The following is a 21,109-nucleotide window of genomic DNA, read 5'->3' on the forward strand; positions in this document are numbered from 1 at the left end:
CCTGCCTCCCAGTTTCCTATATATTCCAGGTTGTGATGTTTCCAGAAACTATCCTAGAGCTCTCATTGCTCTTACGTACCTCAAAGCATGGTTTCTCTCTTTGTAGTAACACCTTCTTTTTTTTTTTTTTTTTTTTGCGGTATGCGGGCCTCTCACTGTTGTGGCCTCCCCCGCTGCGGAGCACAGGCTCCGGACGCGCAGGCTCCGGACGCGCAGGCTCAGCGGCCACGGCTCACGGGCCCAGCCACTCCGCGGCATATGGGATCCTCCCAGACCGGGGCACGAACCCGTATCCCCTGCATCGGCAGGCGGACTCTCAACCACTTGCGCCACCAGGGAGGCCCTGTAATAACACCTTCTTGTTCTAGAAGAAAAGTCTAGCCATTTAGTTACCCTAAATTCTGTCAAGAGGGATTCCTTTTTCTTTCCCAACTCTTTTGCCCCAAGCATAGAGAGAACAGGATTAGATAGATGAGGCAGGGGAGAATTCTGAAGGCTGACTTGGATTATCTGTTTTCTCTTAGTCACCTTGGTTCTGGGACACCCGACAGTGCTGGCACACTTACCCTCATCAGGTAGGATCTGAGCCCTTTCAAGACAGGGGTCTTACGTGTGCATGTAAGCTGGGGTTGGGGAGAGTACATTGCCAGTCCCAAGGGAAGATGGCACATTTCCTTGGGATTCTTGAGGGATTAGGGACTGAGTCTCTTTGAGTCATATATTCAGGTATCTATTTTTGGGGTCCCCATAAGCAGTGAAATCCAGTGATCTGTTTGCTCCAGGTTCCTATATTCACCCTAATTGGGCTGGAAAGAAAAACAGCTTCCTGGCACTTAATGAGGTGCTTTCTGGTTCATGTGTCCCTTTTGAATCCCTCAAGATTTTCTACTATGGTTCTAGTCCGTAGTAGAAAAATGTCAGGGGGCTGCTAACAGAGTAGAAGAAAGAAAGGCCTCAGTGTATTTAATCCCCTGAAAAACACTAATTGCCCAGAATTCTAGACACACTGATTTGATTGTGCTATAGTATGTGTTAACCTTATCTGATCTCTGAAAGATGAGAGCTGAAGATGTGTATGTGGAAGGGAAGAGGTTTAAGTCTCCACACCAATCCAAAGTCTGTTAGCTATTGCAGATCTTGGAAGATGATGGAGAGGAAGGTTATTTAATAATTTGGGGTATGGGTCCTCTGAGACGGAGAAATTTGGGGAGATGGAATGAGTCTTTGACTAGCTGGTATTCTAACTACTACTTTCTCTCTTCCAGCCTCTCACAAATGGGCTTTATTACTATTATATCATGGAATTGGCTTTCTATTGGTCTCTTATGTTTTCTCAGTTTACAGACATTAAAAGAAAGGTAAGGACATTGGCTCCCTCAACTCCCTGACTTATTGCATCCTCCTTTCCAGCTGCTATCATTATTGTCATTGTGATAGATTCTCTGCCCTGATTGGGACCACAAAAGAGGGAGAAAGTAGGTTTAATGGGACCTTTAGGTCTTTGTAATGTTCTCAGAAGTGAGACCTGACTAATGATGAAGTATATTTGAGGCATTCAGGGCAGCCCAGGATGAAAACAGTTAACCATCTAAGAAGCATACCCTTTTCCTCATTTTCTCCAAGGTTCTTACATATACAAAGCTCAGGAAACTTAGTCTAAGCTTAGTTCCTAAGCTCAGAACGTAGGGATAGTAAGGCCTGATCCAGGGAAAGCCTTGATTCCAGAAAAGCTAGATCTGGCTTTTGTTTGGCATTAGGGACCCTTGTTCCCTCTCTGTTCTCCCTTCTTGGTGACCCCACTTACTTAAAGAATGTCAGTTGGAAGGGGTTTTAGATGATTTAGTTTACCCTTTTCTTACTGTTTAGGAAACAAAGATTCAGAGAAGTGAGTTGACTTGCCCACAGAGTGGCAAAGTTGGAAATGACTTAAGTTTTTTATAAGTAGACAGAAAGGGCAGAATCTTCACCTTTTATTGGTGTCCACCTGACATAATGCAGTTCCAGCAGCTCTAACCCTAATCTGTCACTAACTCGTGGTTATCTTTGGTAAGGAAAATCAGGGTTAGCCATTGTGGGAATGGGTTGAAATTGATCTGGATTATTAGTTGTTGTGTAACCTAGAAGCTTGATACACAATTCAGATGCCTTTCATCCTCCTATGATTAGTAGATACAAGTCTCCTTACTAAAATTTTATTTTAATACATGACACATATAAAAAGGTTTGTAATACATATGTTGGTTTTAAAACATTCTAGAATGTGTATTTGTAAACTCATCCCCAACTCAGGAGCTAAAATATACCACTGTATCTGTCTCTGTGGAGAGCGCAGACTATATCCTTTCTTCTCTGATGCAAATTTACCTGCCCTCTCCCACCCTCTCTCCCTCACTGGGCTGGGAAGTATTTATTAGATATGTCTAATAACTCAGGTATTTAGAGATTTCTCCAGGGCTAACCTTGGCATTTGAACCCAGGAAGAAGTTTGAGCTTTAAATCTGAAAGCAGGAAGTGCTTGTAGTAAGATGGATTGTTTAGCATGTCTCTGAAATGTTTTGGAATAGTTTAGCTTTGCCCCCTTCACAAACCTCCCCTTTCTGTTAGGTCCCTTTGGTTGAAATTGCCTTCATCGAAGCAGAAGAGTCTTAGACTTTCAAGGATATCTGAAAGGCTTGTATGCCTGACTACCACCTGGGAAATTATTTCCAAGTGTCAGCTCAGCATCCAAGCTCTACATGTTCTGCAACTACCAAAGAAAATTGTTCTTTTCTGTGTTTTGAGCTATATTAACGTAGATTATGGGTCAGTCATTGACATAGAGAGTTTTGGGTCAAATGTTAGGCAGCTCCCTGAGGGAGAATTTAAACAAAATGGAACTTCTGAGGGGTGGGATAAGACCCTCTGAGAACAATGCAGGACATTGAGTTGGCCGGCAGCTCTATGGCCTTGCCTTTACCTGCCTGTTTTATTTCCATTCCTTCCTAGGACTTCCTGATTATGTTTGTGCATCACTTGGCCACCATTGGGCTCATTACCTTCTCCTACATCAACAACATGGTTCGAGTGGGAACTCTGGTCATGTGCCTACATGATGCCTCAGACTTCTTGCTGGAGGTAAGACCCCAACCCCCCTTTCCTCACTGTTCCCCTTTCTTTACTTTTCTTCCTGAGAACTGGATTTCTCCCCAGCTCAATTCTTGTCTTCCTTTCTCCAGGCAGCCAAGCTGGCCAATTATGCCAAGTATCAGCGTCTCTGTGACACCCTTTTTGTGATCTTCAGTGCTATTTTTGTGGTGACTCGTCTAGGAATCTATCCATTCTGGTAAGTGTTAGGGCTGTGGAGCTATGGTAGATACGTAGCCATAAACTGGTGATACCTTTCACCAGTTTAGGGAACAGACCACCAAGGTTCCCTAACCCTAAATATTGCTCTGCTTCTTCCTTGACCTAACCTGACCCTTTATGGACTCTCAAAGGACCTCACTTCCCTTGCACAATATTTCTAGTGAGGTGTGATCTAGACTGAGAGCATCTAACTCACTTAGCTGTGGCTCTCCTGACTCATCTCTGAGGAGCAGTCTTCATTTTATGCCTAAGTAATTCCTTTGCCTTCTTTTGTACTGATTACAAAATTCTCAGGCTCTTGCTTGTTTTCCTGCTCTATACCCTGTCTCCCACCTGACCAACACACACATACACCACTCTCACTTCTACACTCACTACTTTAGGACACAAAGTCATTGACTCTGTGGGTTGGAGATTCTCCTTAGTCTGAGGGGATCAACTACCAGCTGTCCTATATGTGCCTGAGGATCTGAGTAATTCCTAGGATTATGATTAAAATTGGTGTCCCAAATTTGTGAAACTCTGTATATTTGAAGTGATTAATAATATGACTTATTCTATCAGTTGCTAAGATTTCTATATCTTTCCTTATCCCTAAAGATAGAAAACTCCATGGGCCCCTTTCTTTATTCTTTTCTCACTGTGGATGAATATCTCTGGAACTTCAACTGATAGAAGGTATGGGGAGAAAACACAAGATTCTGCTTTCCAGGGAATTCAGCTTCATCCCTATCTGTCTGGCTTTGACTCTGGAATCTGACCATTGGCCTCCGTCTTACAGGATTCTGAACACGACCCTCTTTGAGAGTTGGGAGATGATCGGGCCCTATCCCTCCTGGTGGCTCTTCAATGGCCTTCTCCTGATCCTACAGGTTCTGCACGTCATCTGGTCCTACCTAATTGCACGAATTGCTTTCAAAGCCTTGATCCGAGGAAAGGTGAGGATGAAAGATGACTTCTTTCTTTGGGGCTGGTGGGAAAATAGGTATTACCCAGCAAAGAGCCTAGGGCTCCAAAGTTTCCATCTTTTCTTTAAGTATGAGTGTTTAGCCATCTAAGACATGACTTAGATGTCAGAGGAAGGATCTGCCTTCTTCCTGTCCCTTAGGAATGACCATTGTAAAATAATAAACAGGATTAGGTTTGGAGATGACCTCAACCATTTCCTACCCCTTACCTACCTACTTCGTGGATTTCATATTTTTGTTTGTAGCATGGGAGCCTTTTTTCAAAGGAAATCATATGCAGAGCTCCAAGATATAAACTGTATGAAAGCAGAGATGTTAGATTGCCTAGGAGTAGTTTGGTAAGTCGCAAGCCACCCCAAGATGGCTTGTGATGTTCAAGATATGGTTTATGTAAGGGACTAAGTACCGATCTCACCTTACTGTTGTATGAGGCAGGGGTCTTAAGTGAGATAGGTCTTTAGGGTTTCAAATACCCATCTTATGCCAAGAGCCCAAAAGCACAAAGAAAGATCATTCAGTGATAGAACTCATAACTGAATTTTGCAAATTCTGAAGCAGTCAGACTGTGATTAGCCTGCGGGCTGGGGATTCAGCCTTCGGTAATACACAATCCCAAGGGGAGGGGCTCTGGTAGAGGATACACTGACTCTAGGACAAAGGGATGGAATGTTTCCCAGGAATATATGATCCCTTGGTGTCGCTATTCTTTATGGCTGCAATTGGTTTCAGAACTTGCTCAGTGTGCCTGTGCATCTTGCTGTAGCTACTGGACATCTCTCTTCCCCCCTGCTCTTTCCTGACCAGGTGGCCTATCCAGGAAGGATTAGACCCAGACTCTGTACTCTCCACTCTTTTCTCACCTCCTTCCTTTTTTCTATGCCTGGTGGGAGCTGGACAGTTTCATCTCTTGCATGTAAGTGTATCTGTGCTTCTGGTGTTCAGTGAAGCATGTCTGTCTGAATGTGTTTCTCTTCCTTCCTGCTTTCCTTTCTGTTTCCCTGGGTTGTATCAGAGCATGTATCTCTCCTGACTCCAGCCACGGTGCCGGTCGGGTGAATGGTCACATGGGAGGCAGCTACTGGCTGAAGAGTAAGGTGGTTGGTATGGGGACTTCAGCATAGATGGACTTGTAGGGCTGCTGGCAGCCTACTCCTCTGGGCCTCCCCGCATCTGCACTCTTGTGACTAGGGGGTGTGCAGGGCACTGAGAAGAATCAAAGAAGCAAATATTTTCACTTCTTTAAAAAACTCTGCCATTTTATATGGAGCTCAGGTTGGGCCATTGTTGAATGGCGCTCAAGTTGCCAGATTCTTTTTCCTAAATTGAGGCAAGATTAGAGTCTACTCATTTTTTTTCCCCTTTCTGTTTTTCCTTTCCTTCCCACCCACCCACTGCCCCGCTCCTTTTTGAGCCTCCCTTTCCCTCAAATCTAGACACACTGCCCTCTGGTGGAAATTTCCTAAAGATCAGATAATCAGTTCATTATCTGGGTTCAGAGGTTGATACCTATAATAAACCATAGAATCTTAGAGCTAACCAAAGCAATTACCCCACTCCTTGGCAACAGCAATTTGTAGTTTTGTTTCTTTCTCACCCCCTTCTCTTATTTACTTTTTAAAAAAAACAAAAAAAACAAAACACATTTATTATCCTTCAGTTCAGGAGGGCAAAAGTCTGACATAGGTTTCACTGGGTTTCTCTCCTTTACTTTTATGGTCCACGGTAGAGAATCTGAAATACTTTGCTTGGTATGCAGGATAGTTTTTGAAAAACACTGCTCTAATCCAAGTCCTTCATTTGAAAATATAGAACAAAAAGCTGAGGTTGAAAGGTAAAGATTCATAGAGAGTAGCATGATTGGGACTGGGAGTTTTTACTCGCTGACTGCCAGTCTACTTTTCTTTTCACCATACTGTGTATCTTGGGGTTGCTCAAGAGAAGTAACTATCAACACCCTGTGACCCTAGTCATAGGGTGTTGATAGTTGGGCCCAGGAAGAGCCCAGTTGTGGATCAGCTTTGGGGATAAAGCAAAACTCTGGATAGCCAAAACTGCAGTGGCCACACCACCAGAAGATAGAATCAATGATTATAGCCATATATATTGTTTGTGTTGGCCTTTTCTTTTTTTGAGGTACAAGAGGAGAAAGGGTGTCTGTGGAGTTTCCTTCAAACCTAAACCACGACTGGGTGAATGATTTCAGCTCTTTTAGGCTGGTCCTGAAAGATAAACTCCTCTACCAAGATGGCTACTTATTCCATTGAGAACGGAATTAGAGATGATGAGAGAGAAACCCAGAAAGCAGGCAAAGGATATTCACAACAGTCTGTGTGGTCCAGATAGTATTTTGAGTCAGGTGCCACCAGAAAGTAGGGCAGATTGGGAGCAATGCCCAAACATGGGCTCTGTGGGCTTTGTCTGTCTTATGATTCTAGAAAAGTTCTGTCCTTACCTTTTCTACCTTTGGCCCCATCCCACCCAGGTATCTAAGGATGATCGCAGTGATGTGGAGAGCAGCTCAGAAGAAGAAGATATGACCAGTAGCACAAAAGGCCCCTGTGGCCGCAGCTCCAGCAATGGTGCCGGTCGGGTGAATGGTCACATGGGAGGCAGCTACTGGCTGAAGAGTAAGGTGGTTGGTATGGGGACTTCAGCATAGATGGACTTGTAGGGCTGCTGGCAACCTACTCCTCTGGGCCTCCCCGCATCTGCACTCCTGTGACTAGGGCGTGTGCAGGGCACTGAGGAGAATCAAAGAAGCAAATATTTTCACTTTTTTTAAAAAAACTCTGCCATTTTGTATTTAATAGCCTCCAGGTTCTTTCAGTAATGTTATTTGCTCTGTGTGTGCGCGTGCGTGTGTGCATATGTGTGCACATGTGCATATGCATTTGTGCATATGTGTGAGTTTCGTTGCCTAGGTTGGAGCACAAGCCTGGTCCCCTTTGAACCCACCTCAATCCCAGATTTGGCTGCATCTTGAATTATGCTGGCTCCGGAGAGTCCCCTCCCTTGTTGCCCATGGCTCTTGAAGCTCTGGCCATCTGAATGGAGCAGCTAAGTTCAGCTCCAGGTTTCTGCACTGTTCCTCTTTTGGAGATGGAATATTTCACACAACGTTATATAGAAACAGACAACCATGAATGGATGGCCAGGATTGCTGTGGCCCCTAGCTAGGTCCCCTTCCTGCCACCTGGTAGTGATGGACAGCTGCTGATAGATACCCTGCTCTTTATTCAGTGGTACGCAGGGAGTGGGGGTGGTGGGAGGAGCAGGTGAGCTGAGGGCTGGAGGACAGCAGCCACTGGGTGAGTGTTAACGGTTTATCCTATTGTTTACTCTTCTGTGATTAAAAGTGCTTCAACCCTCATCTGCTGTCTCAACCTCTTTAGTGACTCTGTCCCCAATCCCCTGAACCCATAATCTAATTAAGAACTTTTTCGTTCTGATTCTAGAGGCCATTGGACACCAAGTTTTTCCTTTCTGTGCATGCTGGAAAGAGAGTGCCTGCATTTTAGGGCTTTATATTTTAAGAAAAAATAAACATGTGTAGTGACCATAAGAAAAAATACTAAGCAGATGAAAGCATGTATATTACTAAAGCAACAAAGGCTGTGGGTGAAGAGCTAAGACACCTTGAGTATTTCCTGTATTTCCCATTTTATTGAATACAGAGACTGGCAGTTAACATCTTAAGATTGCAATAAGTGGGCCTCCCTGGTGGCGCAAGTGGTTGAGAGTCTGCCTGCCGATGCAGGGGATACGGGTTCGTGCCCCGGTCTGGGAGGATCCCATATGCCGCGGAGCGGCTGGGTCCGTGAGCCATGGCCGCTGAGCCTGTGCGTCCGGAGCCTGCGCGTCCGGAGCCTGTGCTCCGCAACGGGGGAGGGCCACAACAGTGAGAGGCCCGCATACCGAAAAAAAAAAAAAAAAAAAAAAAAGATTGCAATAAGTGAGTCTAAGCAGATGTTTTCTCTTTTAGTTCTGTTTTCTCTTTTAGCCTATGGAGAAACAGTCTTCCTAATCTAGATTTTTCTCTAGTTGAGGTCAAGGCAAAATTACTAATAGTAGTATTCATCTCTTAGAATAGTTTGCCATTTAGTGAATATTCAGATTACCAAAATATTTCCAGATGCTCTTGTGTACATTAAGACATATGGTGTGCTTCATTGTAAGGGAGATGGATAAAAATGGAAAGAAGTAGGTTATCGTTCTAAGAATCAGATACTCATTTGATGTTCATTGACATTGGGATATTGACTCTACTAAACTTACTGAGTGGCTGGAATTTAAAAAGACTTACTATAGGGCATGGAAAAATTAAGTTCTAAAAAGTCTTACATAGTTATTTGTTCAGAGCTAGTCAGGAAGACTAGAAGACTAGGGTCTTACATTTAGTTCCTCAATTTGCCTTATTGTTGAATAAATTAGTAATTATGAAATATGAATGAAAATGCTTTTGAAAGTCAGACAAGGTATGTATATTGCCTTTTGAAATTTGAACAATTGCTTTGTAAATACAATCTGAATTAGTTGGCCCAGTTAATCTGACAAAAGATGCAACCAAGTGGTATAATAATTAAAGTAATAATTGCTAACACATAGCTCTTTATTACATGCCAGGTACTGTATTAAGCACTTTACATATGATTAAAATACAGCAAAATAGGTAAACTTGCCTAAATTCAAACAGCTAGTAAAGAATCAAACTCAGAGTCTCTGTTCTTAACCAGTATACTGTAACACTTCCCAAGACTTCATATGAGGAAGAATAGTTGTTGAAGAAGCATTTAGCCAGAGGTATAGACTGATTAGAGTTAGCCTTGGATGAGTGAATTGAGATTAGGGTCAGTTATAGGAACAGGGTCTTGTTCTGAAGAGGAACTGTATGCATATAGCTGGAGTGGGAGATGAGAGAGAGGTTGCTAGGGAGTTCGAATACAGAGCCGGAAGATAATAGTGCTAACGGGGGGCAGCAAGACTGTCATGAGGCCAGTTTTATAGATGGCCTGGGAAGGTTTTATGCCTGAGAGGAAGGCCCAAGTCAGTGCAGAGCAGGTTAGATGCAGACCCATCATCCCTACCCGAGAACTAGGAATATTTGTAAGAGAAGCAAGGCATTACCTCTCCTCTGTTGAATGTAAAAGAGTTTTAACTTTATTATTTATTGAAAAGATAATGTTTGTGTAGTGCTTAACTGCTTTGAAGATGATTTCACAACATCAAAAAGTGAACTTCAGAACACTTCTGTAAAAGTAGGGATTATTATCCCCATTCCATAAATGAATGTTCTGATTGTCTATTACTGTGTAACTAACCACCTGAAAACGTAGTGGCTTGAAAGAACAATTTATTATTTCTCATGGTTTGGTTGGTTGAATGAGCCCAGTTGGAAATATCTCATGTGGTTGCAGTCAGATGGCAGCTGGGAATGGAGTAGTTTAAAGACTCACCTGAGCTGGATGTCAAAGATGATTAACTAGTCTGGCTAGAAGTTAATGCTGGCTGTTCCCTAGGAACTCTGTCGGGGCTATCAACTAACGTACCTAAACGTGACCTCTCCATGCCTTGGGCTTTGCTCAGGTGGTTGCACTCCATGATGCAGGGAGCAGAAGTCACTAGGCCAATTAAGAATGTTGACTGGGGGAATTCCCTGGCGGTCCAGTGGTTAGGGCTGCCAGCGCTTTCCCTGGTGGCCCAGGTTCAATCCCTGGTAGGGCAGCTAAGGTCCTGCAAGCTGAGCGGTATGGTCAGAAAAAAAGAAAAGAGAATGTTGACTGGAACTGGCACACATTACTTCCAGTATATCCTGTTGATCAAAGTAGTCACAGGGACCACCTAGATACGAGGGAGTGGTGAGATAGATTCTACCTCTTGAAGCAGTGGCGAGGTCACTGCAGAAGAGCATGGGGAATGGGAGGTATGGTTGCATACACCTTTGGAAAATTCAGTCTGCCACAGTGAGAAAACTGAGTCTCAGAAGTTGTTCAAAAAACACGAACATCTTAGATTGTGTATCATGTATCATGAGCTTTCGCATTATCATAATCCTAAAAATAATCATATGAGTTTGGTTAGTGGGTGATAGTATGCTGATTTTTTTTTTTTTTTTTGGCTGTGTCGGGTCTTCGTTTCTGTGCGCAGGCTTTCTGTAGTTGTGGCGAGCGGGGGCCACTCTTCATCACGGTGCGCGGGCCTTTCACTGTCGCGGCCCCTCTTGTTTCAGAGCACAGGCTCCAGACGCACAGGCTCAGTAGTTGTGGCTCACGGGCTTTGTTGCTCCGCGGCATGTGGGATCTTCCCAGACCAGGGCTCGAACCCATGTCCCCTGCGTTGGCAGGCAGACTCTCAACTGCTGCGCCACCAGGGAAGCCCTAGTATGCTGATTTTAAACCAAGTTCTTCAGACTTTAGGTCCAGTATGCCTGCAGGAAGATATTTTCAGTTCAATAAAATATTTATTTAGTGCCTACTTTATGATAGGCACTGTGGCAGAGAAGCTGGGGACACAAAGATGAACAAGATCTGGTTTCTACTTCAGAGGTCTCAGACTGCAGTTAGGAAAGGGGAAAAAAATGATACAATGTGATAACAACTATTCTAAATTATTCTTGGCAAGGTGGGAGAAAACTTGAAAGTGGAGCTGGGCCATTAAAGATGAGTAGAGCTTTGCCAGGAAAACAGGAATAGGAAGGTGTTATGTTTGGAAGAGATGGGAGTATATGAAAGCTATCAGTTCTGTCTTAATGTAGACTAAAATAACCTGAGACAAACATCCAGGAATGGTGGATAAAGTTGTGGTGTTTTTTTTTTTCTTTAATGCACAGCTGAGCTTCCAAGAAAGGGACACAAAAGATGCAAAGGTATTGAAAACTAGAGCAGAAGGCAAAACAGCTGATGCAGTTACTGAAGGGAGAGGAGAATATAACCTAAGGACTTGGGTTTTAATGCTGACAAGAGACAAGACTGTGGCCCCATGCAGGAAGCTGGAACTGAGACCTCCAGTTAAAGCTGGGACCCAGAAAGAGCAACAGCAAAAGGGGGAAACTATCAAAAATTCACACAGTTGGCAAAAGGAGAAAGCAAAGAAATTTGAATATTTGGGCTTGTGGGGTCAGGATGCTCTTGAGAATTTTCTCAATTTCTGGGCCCACACTTCATGTGAATCTGAGAGCCTGAATGTATACTTCCTGTGTGGTCTGGGAAACATCACAACCTCCAACCTCATCCCCAGGTAAGAACTTGCAGGAAAATTGATTTCAGATCAGTTATCTATGGGACTGCTCTGGAAAGACCTGTACATGATGATGCAGACAATGTGGGATTCTTATACTACCACCACCCCCCGCCACCAAATAAAGTTCCAAAAGATTTCCTCAAACCTGCAGCACATATAACTAACAAAATACAAGTATCCAGAGTATGAATAATTTTTAAAATGACCAAAGACAACCCAACAGCAAGAAAAGGAGAGGGGGAGGGAGCAAAGGATATGAATAGGTAATTCCTAGAGGGTGAATATGCCAATGGATAATAAAAAGGTGATCATCCTTACTAGAAATCCATGATATGTAAATTAAAATGAATAGAAACCCCTTGACGCCAACAGAATGAGGAAATGTTGCTGGTGAGAGTGACATTGACATAACTGCTTTGGAAAAGCAACTTAACTAGTAAAGCTAAATATTAGTAATTAGTCTTTTATAGAAACTAGTACAAGGTTACTCATTGTATTGCTGTTCATAAGAGGGAAAAAGCGGAAGAGACTCAGTGATCTTTCACTAGAGGAATGGAATAAATTGATTTACTCATGTAATTGGAATATTATACAGCAATTAAAATGAAGAGCTAAGTTTTCCTATTAATATGGATTAGTCTGAACCAGTAGGACATATATATATTTATGTATAGATTTTTAAAAAATGTATTATAGGGAATTGGTTCATATGGTTTTGGAGGCTGAGAAATCTCAGGATCTGCAGTCAGCAAGCTGGAGATCCAGGAAGGCTGATGGTATAGTTCCAATCTGAGTCCAAGAGCCTGACAACCAGGAAAGCCGGTGGTATAAGTCACAGTCCAACTCCGTAGGCAGGAGAAGACCAGTGTCCAGCTCAAAGACAGTCAAGTAGACAGAAAGACTGCCCTCTTACTCCATCTTTTTTTAAAAATTAAAGTATTATTGATTTATATTATATCAGCTTCAGGTATATATTTTTTAGATTCCACATATAAGTGACAACATAGAGTATTTGTCTTTCTCTACCTTATTTAACTTAGCATAATACCCTCCAAGTCCATCTGTGTTGTTGCAAGTGGCAAATTTTCATTCTTTATGGCTGAGTAATATTCCATTTTATACATATATATGTGTGTGTGTATATATATATATATATATATATATATATACACACACACACACACACCACATTTTCTTTATCCATTCATCTGTTGATGGACACATTAGTTGCTTCCATATCTTGGCTACTTTAAATAATGCTGCTATGAACATTGGGGTACATGTATCTTTTCGAATTAGTGTTTTCATTTTCTTCAGGTATATACCCAGGAGTGGAATTGTTGGATCATATGTTATTTCCATTTTTAGTTTTTTGAGGAACCTCCATACTGTTTTCCATAATGGCTGCACCAATTTACATTCCCACCAACAGTGTACTAGGGTTCCCTTTTCTCCACATCCTTGCCAACATTTGTTATTTGTGGACTTTTTGATGATAGCCATTCTGACAGGTGTGAGATGATATCTCATTGTGGTTTTGATTTGCATTTCCCTAATGATTAGCACTGTTGAGCATCATGTGCCTGTTGGCCATCTGTGTGTCTTTGGAAAAATGTCTATTCGGGTCTTCTGTCCATTGGGTTGTTTTTTTACATTGAGTTGTATGAGCTTACTCCACCTTTTTGTTCTATTCAGGCTGTTAATGGATTGGATAAGGCCCAACCCTATTGGGGAAGGCAATCTGCTTAACTCAGTCTACAGATTCAAATATTAATCTCATCCAGAAACACCCTCTCAGATGTACCAGGAATACTATTTAACCTTCTGTCTGGGCCTTCAGTGGCCAAGTCGACACATAAAATCAACCAGTGTGAAGGATAAATATCAGAGACATAATGTTGAATGAAAAAGGCAAGTTGCAAAAGAATATGTCCCGTTTGATGCAATTAACATTACTTTTTAAACCCAAAAATATATTTAGGGTACTTCTGTAGTGAACATACAGAAACATACAGCAACTGCAGGATGGATAGTGCTTATCTTTGTGGAGTGGGGGGTGTGGATTTGGTATGAAATTTTATTTCTGGTGCTCTTCAATAAGTTTGGAATAATTCATCATTTAAAAAAATTTTTTAAAATGTAAAAACAAGTATGTGGCATTTTCAGGGAACTCTGATCTGTTGCAGTTGGATCAAAGTGGCAGGAGATGAGAATAAGAAGGTTGCTTGGGGCCAGATTGTGAAGAACCTTGACTATCAGGCTAAAGAGTTAAATTTTAGCTGGTAGGTCATGGGAGCCACAAAGTTTTAAAGCAGTAAGATGAGTCTTCTAAAAGCAGTTGTAGAGAGGGTTTTCCTAGGACTTCGGATGTAACCTAAGAGAGGTAAAGAAAATGGCTTTTTAAAAAAGGGGCCTATGAATTGGCATAGGGCAGTACACAGTAGGGTTATCTGTACCACCTTCATCTCAGCCGTCGGCATACAATTCTGTTTTTTCTTCTAGTTCAGCAAGGTCTCTCATAGGGCAGGTCTCACCGAAAAGAGTTCAGCCACAAGCCCTAAGCCTATAAAAGTAGATTTGGGATCTGCTTTCGCTCAACTGACTTCTATGAAAGACTTTTAGGAAACAATATAAAACTTTCTAGCAGCAACATGGCTTTGCTGGTAATAATTTATTATAAGGAATTGTGGCTCGTGCAGTTATGGAGGTATTCCTTGTGGCTGGTCTCTTTCCTTCATTGTCCTCTCTCTCCAATAGGGTTCCTAGGACAAGCTATAACCCTGCTACCAAAGCTGATCCTGACTAACACAGGGTGGGGAGAGCTATGGAGTCTCAAGCTTTGCCCATTAGTCCTCTCCTGAGTCTGGCCTCTGAATAGCTGAAGAGACCAGCAAAAAGAGAATTCAATCAACATATATTTCTTTATGTACATGTAAACACATTGAAAATGGTAGAAAAAATACACCAAACTGTTAACACAGGCAATTTCTGAGTAGGGAAATGGGAAGGGGTGTTGGGGTGGGATGGAGTGACAAGGGGCACTTTTATTTATCTGTATTTTAAAATATTTTCCACTGAAAATATATTCATGTATTGAGTCCTGACCTTAAGAAGTTACAAACTAGTAGATACACAAATGAACACAATTTTTTTTTTCTTAAACAAAAAGCAAAAAACCTGCTGAAGCAAGTGTAGCAATATGTTCAAAACAATTAAAACTGAGGAATAAGTATGTGGGTTTTATTTCTAAATTCCCTCAGCTTTTGTATATGTTTGTAACTCAAAAAATATTTTTGTTATAAAAGCTATATATGCTCATGGTAAAAAAATGTTAAGTACATGACATCTCCATTCACCCTAATCATTATTAACAGTTTGGTATATAGCCTTCTAGAACCACTTGTCAGATAACCAAATGTATACAAATGTGTTTCTTTTAAAACAAAAATGAGATTACACCATACATATTCTGCTGGTTTTGACTGATAACATTCCATTTTATGGGTATACCATTATTCATTAACTAATTCTTGAGCTTATTTAAGGTTCTTTACTATTAACATAATACTGCAAATAATAACCTTGTATGAATATATTGTACAGTTGTGTGACTGTTTCTAAGGGCAAGAGTCCTAGCAGTGAAATAACTAGGTAATAGGGTATAGACGCTTTAAATTTTTGATAGAAAAAGACTATACAAACTTGTATTGCCGTTAACGAGAGATTGCCCTGTATTATTTAAGTATTAAAAGTGCTGTGAAAGGGGTGGTTGTTATGGAGTACAAAAGAGGTCTTAAATATCATGATAGGGAATTTGACCTTGACCCAGTAGCGAGTTGTTCTCATCTCTATAAAAAGCCCAATACCATTTTTTTTTTCTCTTGCAAAGGCATTTAAGGGCATACATTTCCTGACATGACCCTGGGCTCTGTCCTGCGGTTTTATATGAAATACTTTGTTTTATTGCTTTAAAGAAGGTAAGAAATTTGTTTTGGTCTTTCTCTTTGATTTGAGGGTTGCCCAGGAATATTTCATTTCCACATAGTTGAGATTATCATTATTTATAATTTTATTGGATGTGATCAGAGAATACAGTCTGTAAAATTCCTGCCATCTGTAAAATTCCTACTTTTAAATTTGTTAAAAAATTGTTTTATTTTTTTTTCTACTTTTAAATTTGTTTAAAAATTGTTTTAAATAGTCAATCAGTGTTTATAAGTGAACTATAGATATTCACAGATGATCTATTCTATACTTATATATACACAGGTGTTTGTATTGTTGTTGTTTGTATTATTCATTTCTTCTCAGTCCTTACTTTATTCTTCTAGTGCTGTTCAGTCTGAACAAAGTATGATAGACTCTCACCATAATTGTATTTTTAACCTGTTTTCCTGTATTCCTAAGAATTTTTGCTTTAGTTTTTTTTGTTGCTTTGTTTGTTGCAAATTTATAACCACCCTTTCTTCATAATTTATGTCTTTTTATATTACCAGATGATCTCTTTATTCCATTTAGTGTTTGTTAACCTTTCTTAATATTACCATTCTTGCTTTACATTCGTTTGCATTTCTGGTATGTCTTACCCATCTATTTTCAACTTCTCTTTATTAGTGAGTATGTTTATTAGAAACTATATATAATTTGGATTTGCTTTTTTAGCCCACTCTATTAGATTTTGTCTTTTAATGGGAGAATTCAGTCTATTGATATTTAGTGTAATATCCGATGAACTTATTATATTCCTTCACCTTAATTTGACAGCAAATAAGTCTATTCTTTATTAAATATAGTTCATGCTCAGTAAATACTGAACAATTGCTTGAGTTTAGGTTTTAACAAGCTTATTTGAAATGACAGTAGGTGCTCCAAGTGTAAATGAGGTAGGAAAGGACTGAACCTAGGCAGGGAGTAAGACTGGATGGATATATATTGGCATATTACGTATTACCTACTCTGTTAGAGTTCTCCAGAGAATCAGAACCAATACATTAGAGAATAAGAGTGAGGGCAAGAGAGACTGATTTATTTCAAGGAATTGGCTAACACAGTTGTAGGGACTGGAAGGTCTGAAATTTAGAGCAGGCCGGCAGGCTGAAAATGGAAGTAAGAGTTGTTGCAGTCCAAGATCCACAGGCTGGAAACTCAGGTAGGGGTTCTATGTTACAGTCTTAATGCCGAATTCCTTCTTTGGGAACTCTGTCTTTGTTTTTAAGGCCTCAACTGATGGGGTGAGGCCCATCCATATTATGGTGGACAATGTGCTTTACTCCAAGTTGGCTGATATGTTAATTACACCTAAAAAATACCTTCAAAGCAACATGCAGACTGATGTTTGACAAAACAACTGGGCACCATAGCCTAGCCAAGTTGAAACAAAATTAACCATCACCTCAACACCATAGCAAAAGTTGACCAAGTATGAATGGACTATTTCTAAACCAGGTGGTTACAAATATTTGTAACACTCCCTTTACTATCCTTAAATGCAATTAACATTTAACTTATCTACTGTACACATAATTTTAAAAAATCACCATAATGTTCTAATAGTAATATAAAGGATATGTTTTAAGAAGAATTTATAATAAAATTATTTCCACATATAAATATTGGGCATAGTTATACTAGCACTCAGATGCTTGTACTTCTGTACATTCACCATGAATACAGTGGCTACAAATGCAGACTGATACTATCGTGTTGTCAGAGATTCAAATGCCAGGAACAGACTCTGCCATCAATGGCATGGTTTTTTGAAATGGTGAACAAAAGTTCTAAATAAACTACACTACAATCTCCCCTCCATTTATACAGTAGTTGCATGCCTAGAGGATTCAGAGTACAGTAAAAACTGTACAAAAAATACTTCATATTTATAGGTAAAAGAGTGAGGTTATAGGCTCAGCTAATTATAAATTTTTTCACTTGAATATTTACGGGGACATTTGATAGTTGTGCAGGACTTGGGACAGTATGTCGTGTAAGACTATCCCAGACATTGTGAGAATTCTGGCATCCTTGGCCTCCACCTACCAGATGCCAGAGATGCTTCCCAATCATTGTGACAATCAGAACACTTTCACCTCTGTTGTGTGTGTGGGGTGCCACTTCTGCTGAGAACTACTGTAGTAAATAATAGGAAGCTATCAAAAGTATTTTTTCTCCCCTCAACTTTTTGAGAAATCGGGAAGAAAAAGAGAAAAACATTAAGAATGCTGTATGCTGTCACATTTCCAATACCCAAATACCTCTAACATTTTGTCTTACTTCAAATCTTATTTTTAAAAGAAATAAAAAATTAGAGACCTGTGACATTGTGATATAATAAATACATAATTGGGAATCTCCAGAGTGATATATCTTTTTATTTGCTAATGAGGTTATTCTTGGTGGGCCCCTAGATAGTTTCAGGTTGGGAGCTGGTTGCCAGAGGAACAAGACGAAGGCAGATTAGAAGGCTGGAACTTTTAGCCCCACATTCCCGATCTCCTGGGAGGGGAGAGGTGCTGGGGATTGGGTTAATCATTGAATGGCTGATGATTTAATCATGCTTATACAATGGAACCTCCATTAAAACTCTAAACAATGAGGTTCAGAGAGCTTCTGGGTGGAACACAGAGAGATGCTGATACAGGGATGGGCCCTATGTATCTCTTCCATTTGGCTGTTCCTGAGTGGTATCCTTTATAATAAACTAGTAATAATAGTTTCTCTGAGTTCAGTCATGTGAGCCATCACAGCAAACCTGAGGAGGTGGTCGTGGGAACGGATCTGTAGCTGTCAGGCAAAGTGTGGGTAACCTGGGGACCCCACTACTTGTGAATGACTGAGCCCTTAACCTGTGGTGTCTGCACTAACTCCACGTAGCTTAGTGGCAGAATTGAACTGCAGGACATAGTTGGTGTCTGGAGAGTTGGAGAATTGTTTGGTGTGGGAAAAACATATTTGGTGGTAGAAGTGCTGTGAGTAGAGGAAACAGTTTCCATTTAAGACCCCCTTTAACCTCTGCCCTCTTCCACCTCGCCTCATCCCCAGTGTAACAACTACTATTGTCCTTTCAATCTATTTTTTATACTTCTATAATCACATATGTATCCATAACAACATAGAATATGAATTTCCCCATGGGTTTGTGATGTATCCTCTATCATATTCAGTTTCTCACAGATATACTGATGTGTGTCTGAGTTTATTATTCTGTGCCATTGATCTATTTGTCTGCTCCTGCACTAGTATCACAACATTTAGATTACTATTAGTTTTCTACTATGTCTTGATATCTGGTAACCCCAACCCATCTTATTTCTTTTCAAAACTGTCTTAGATACCTGTGCTTTAAAAGATTTTTTTAGAGAAAAAGTGGTGTCTTCTATAGATACTTGGCCCAGCATGGGAGGGTGAAGGGTCAGAGAAACCTTTTAGGAAAAAGAGGATAGAAAGGATGTTCCATTTAGAGAGAAAGCAAGAACAGGCATGGAGACAAGAAACAACGTGCAACCACACAGGTCATCTGATTTTACTAGAACACAAAGGGTGAGGTAGGAACATAAGGTGGGTCAAGTCTTAAGGACCTCATACACCATATCAAGGAGTCTGGACTGGACCTTATAGGTCAGGGATTCTTAACCTATTGTCTATGGTTGAGCTTCAGAGGGGATCCGAAGCAGAATGCCATAATCGAATCTGTTCCAAATAGATGTCTCTGAAAGCAATGTGGCAAATATGAGGTCAAGATTGGAACTAAGGCCCCTAAAAGGCTCCTGCAAAAGTATAAGCAAGAAATGACAAGGGGGCTTCCCTGGTGGCACAGTGGTTGAGAGTCCGCCTGCCGATGCATGGGACACGGGTTCGTGCCCTGGTCCGGGAAGATCCCACATGCTGTGGAGCAGCTGGGCCCGTGAGCTATGGCCGCTGAGCCTGCACGTCCGGAGCCTGTGCTCCGCAACGGGAGAGGCCACAATAGTGAGAGGCCCACGTACCGCAAAAAAAAAAAAAAAAAAGAAATGACAAGGGTAGAACTGACTGAATCGATGTTTAAATGGTAAAGATTAATAAGACAGTTACTTGGTTGGGAGTAGGGTACAGAGAATAGTGTAATAAGACTCCCATATGATAGTGAAAATAAGGGGAAAAAAAACAAGTAGGTCCTGGAGATATGAAGGAATGCTGTTAGTCGTGGACAAGTTAGAGAGGACTATAGGATTTGAGTGGATATAGCAAGCAACTGGATATATCTGAAGCTCAAAAGGTCAACCTGGAAGATATACATGTGGAGGTCGGCAGCAGGTGTTAATAGCTGACATTTATTGCTTGTCAGGTACCGGAGTATTAATATGAATTGTCTCATTTAATCTCAAACCAATCTTCTAAATTAGAAACTACCACTTAAGCAACTTTATATACTGAGAAGAAGGAAGAGGGTGAGTTAGATAACTAATGGAGCTAGGTCTGGAGTTGAGAAGGGTAAGGCTGGAGGCAGGGCAGCTGTTCGGGGGCTCAGCTGTGGGCACAGGCTGGACAGGGAAGCAGTTTAGACCAAAAAGGGGGTGAAAGATTGGAAGGAAAAAAAGGAATCCAAAGATTTGAAGTATTCAAGTTCTCGAATAGAGTGAAAATGAGAATATAAGAAAGCTCCTCAAAAAGGACTGATTTTACACTGTTTGGAAGTGGCACTGGGGAGCTGAGAGAATGGTCACTTTACTGTCTGTACAGGCAAGTGAGAAAGCAGAGAAGGCAGTGGAGTCCTTGGTTAACACATCAAGAGAGGATGGGAGTAAATGGGTTGAGGATATAGGAATGCTGAGTTTTTAAATCATGGAAGAGAGCCTTCAGGTGAAAGGTTTAGGAATGGGGGACAAAGGTCAGAGCAGTATGTACATGAGAGAGGACAGGTGTCCAAAGGGGTTGATATTTTGGGCGATCACCAAGAATGACGTGAACAAGCAAGCCTCAAAGCTCAAAATGAAATGGTGGTGGGACTTCCCTGGCGATCTAGTGGTTAAGACTCTGGGCTTCCGCTGAAGGGGGCACGGGTTCAAACTAAGATCCCACATGCCGCGTGGCCAAAAAAAAAATGATGGCAAGAATATCTCTTCATAGTTGGATTTTACCTTGAATGCATCGCCTTCTTTCAAATCTTTCAAATCCTCTTCACAACTCTGCAATCAGACCTGCAGGTAGATTCTTGTGCAGTGGCACAGTGAGAAATCAACCCTGATGCTAATACTATACCCACTAGGCTTAAGGAGATGGACTGCATTACTGTAGGCTACCCAAAAGCCCTTCACATTTTAAGAACTATCCGCCTCCACTTTGTGCAATTTTAACAGCTGTTAAACAAGGGCCTCTGCCTTCTTGACTCAGAAGTGCACAGGTGGCCAGGCTGGCCAGAGAACTCCATTACCTGGACACAGTTTAATTGGTCCAGGAATGGTCACTGACCACAAAAGAGCTTTGGTCTTTACAGAGTCTTCTCGGGGGATTTATACAGATGCTGGGACAGTCTTTTCTCTGAGATCAGGAGAGCTGAGATTACTACTCCTAGAACTGTATATCCC

The 21,109-nt window shown here is 41.2% G+C and overlaps 1 protein-coding gene across 1 annotated transcript in view; it reads left to right on the forward strand.

Moving 5' to 3' along the window:
* CERS5 (ceramide synthase 5) overlaps positions 1-7,696 on the forward strand; it is a 34,973-nt gene extending 27,277 nt beyond the window's left edge. The window contains exons 5-10 of the mRNA XM_060112379.1: positions 525-575; positions 1,266-1,358; positions 2,986-3,114; positions 3,216-3,322; positions 4,127-4,283; positions 6,796-7,696. Of these exons, the coding sequence (XP_059968362.1) occupies positions 525-575; positions 1,266-1,358; positions 2,986-3,114; positions 3,216-3,322; positions 4,127-4,283; positions 6,796-6,972 (714 nt within the window). The 3' untranslated portion in view covers positions 6,973-7,696. The remainder of the gene's footprint in view (positions 1-524; positions 576-1,265; positions 1,359-2,985; positions 3,115-3,215; positions 3,323-4,126; positions 4,284-6,795) is intronic.
* Positions 7,697-21,109: the final 13,413 nt, after the last annotated feature.

The sequence above is a fragment of the Mesoplodon densirostris genome, chromosome 11, assembly GCF_025265405.1.
Source record: "Mesoplodon densirostris isolate mMesDen1 chromosome 11, mMesDen1 primary haplotype, whole genome shotgun sequence".
Classification (NCBI taxonomy): domain Eukaryota; kingdom Metazoa; phylum Chordata; class Mammalia; order Artiodactyla; family Ziphiidae; genus Mesoplodon; species Mesoplodon densirostris.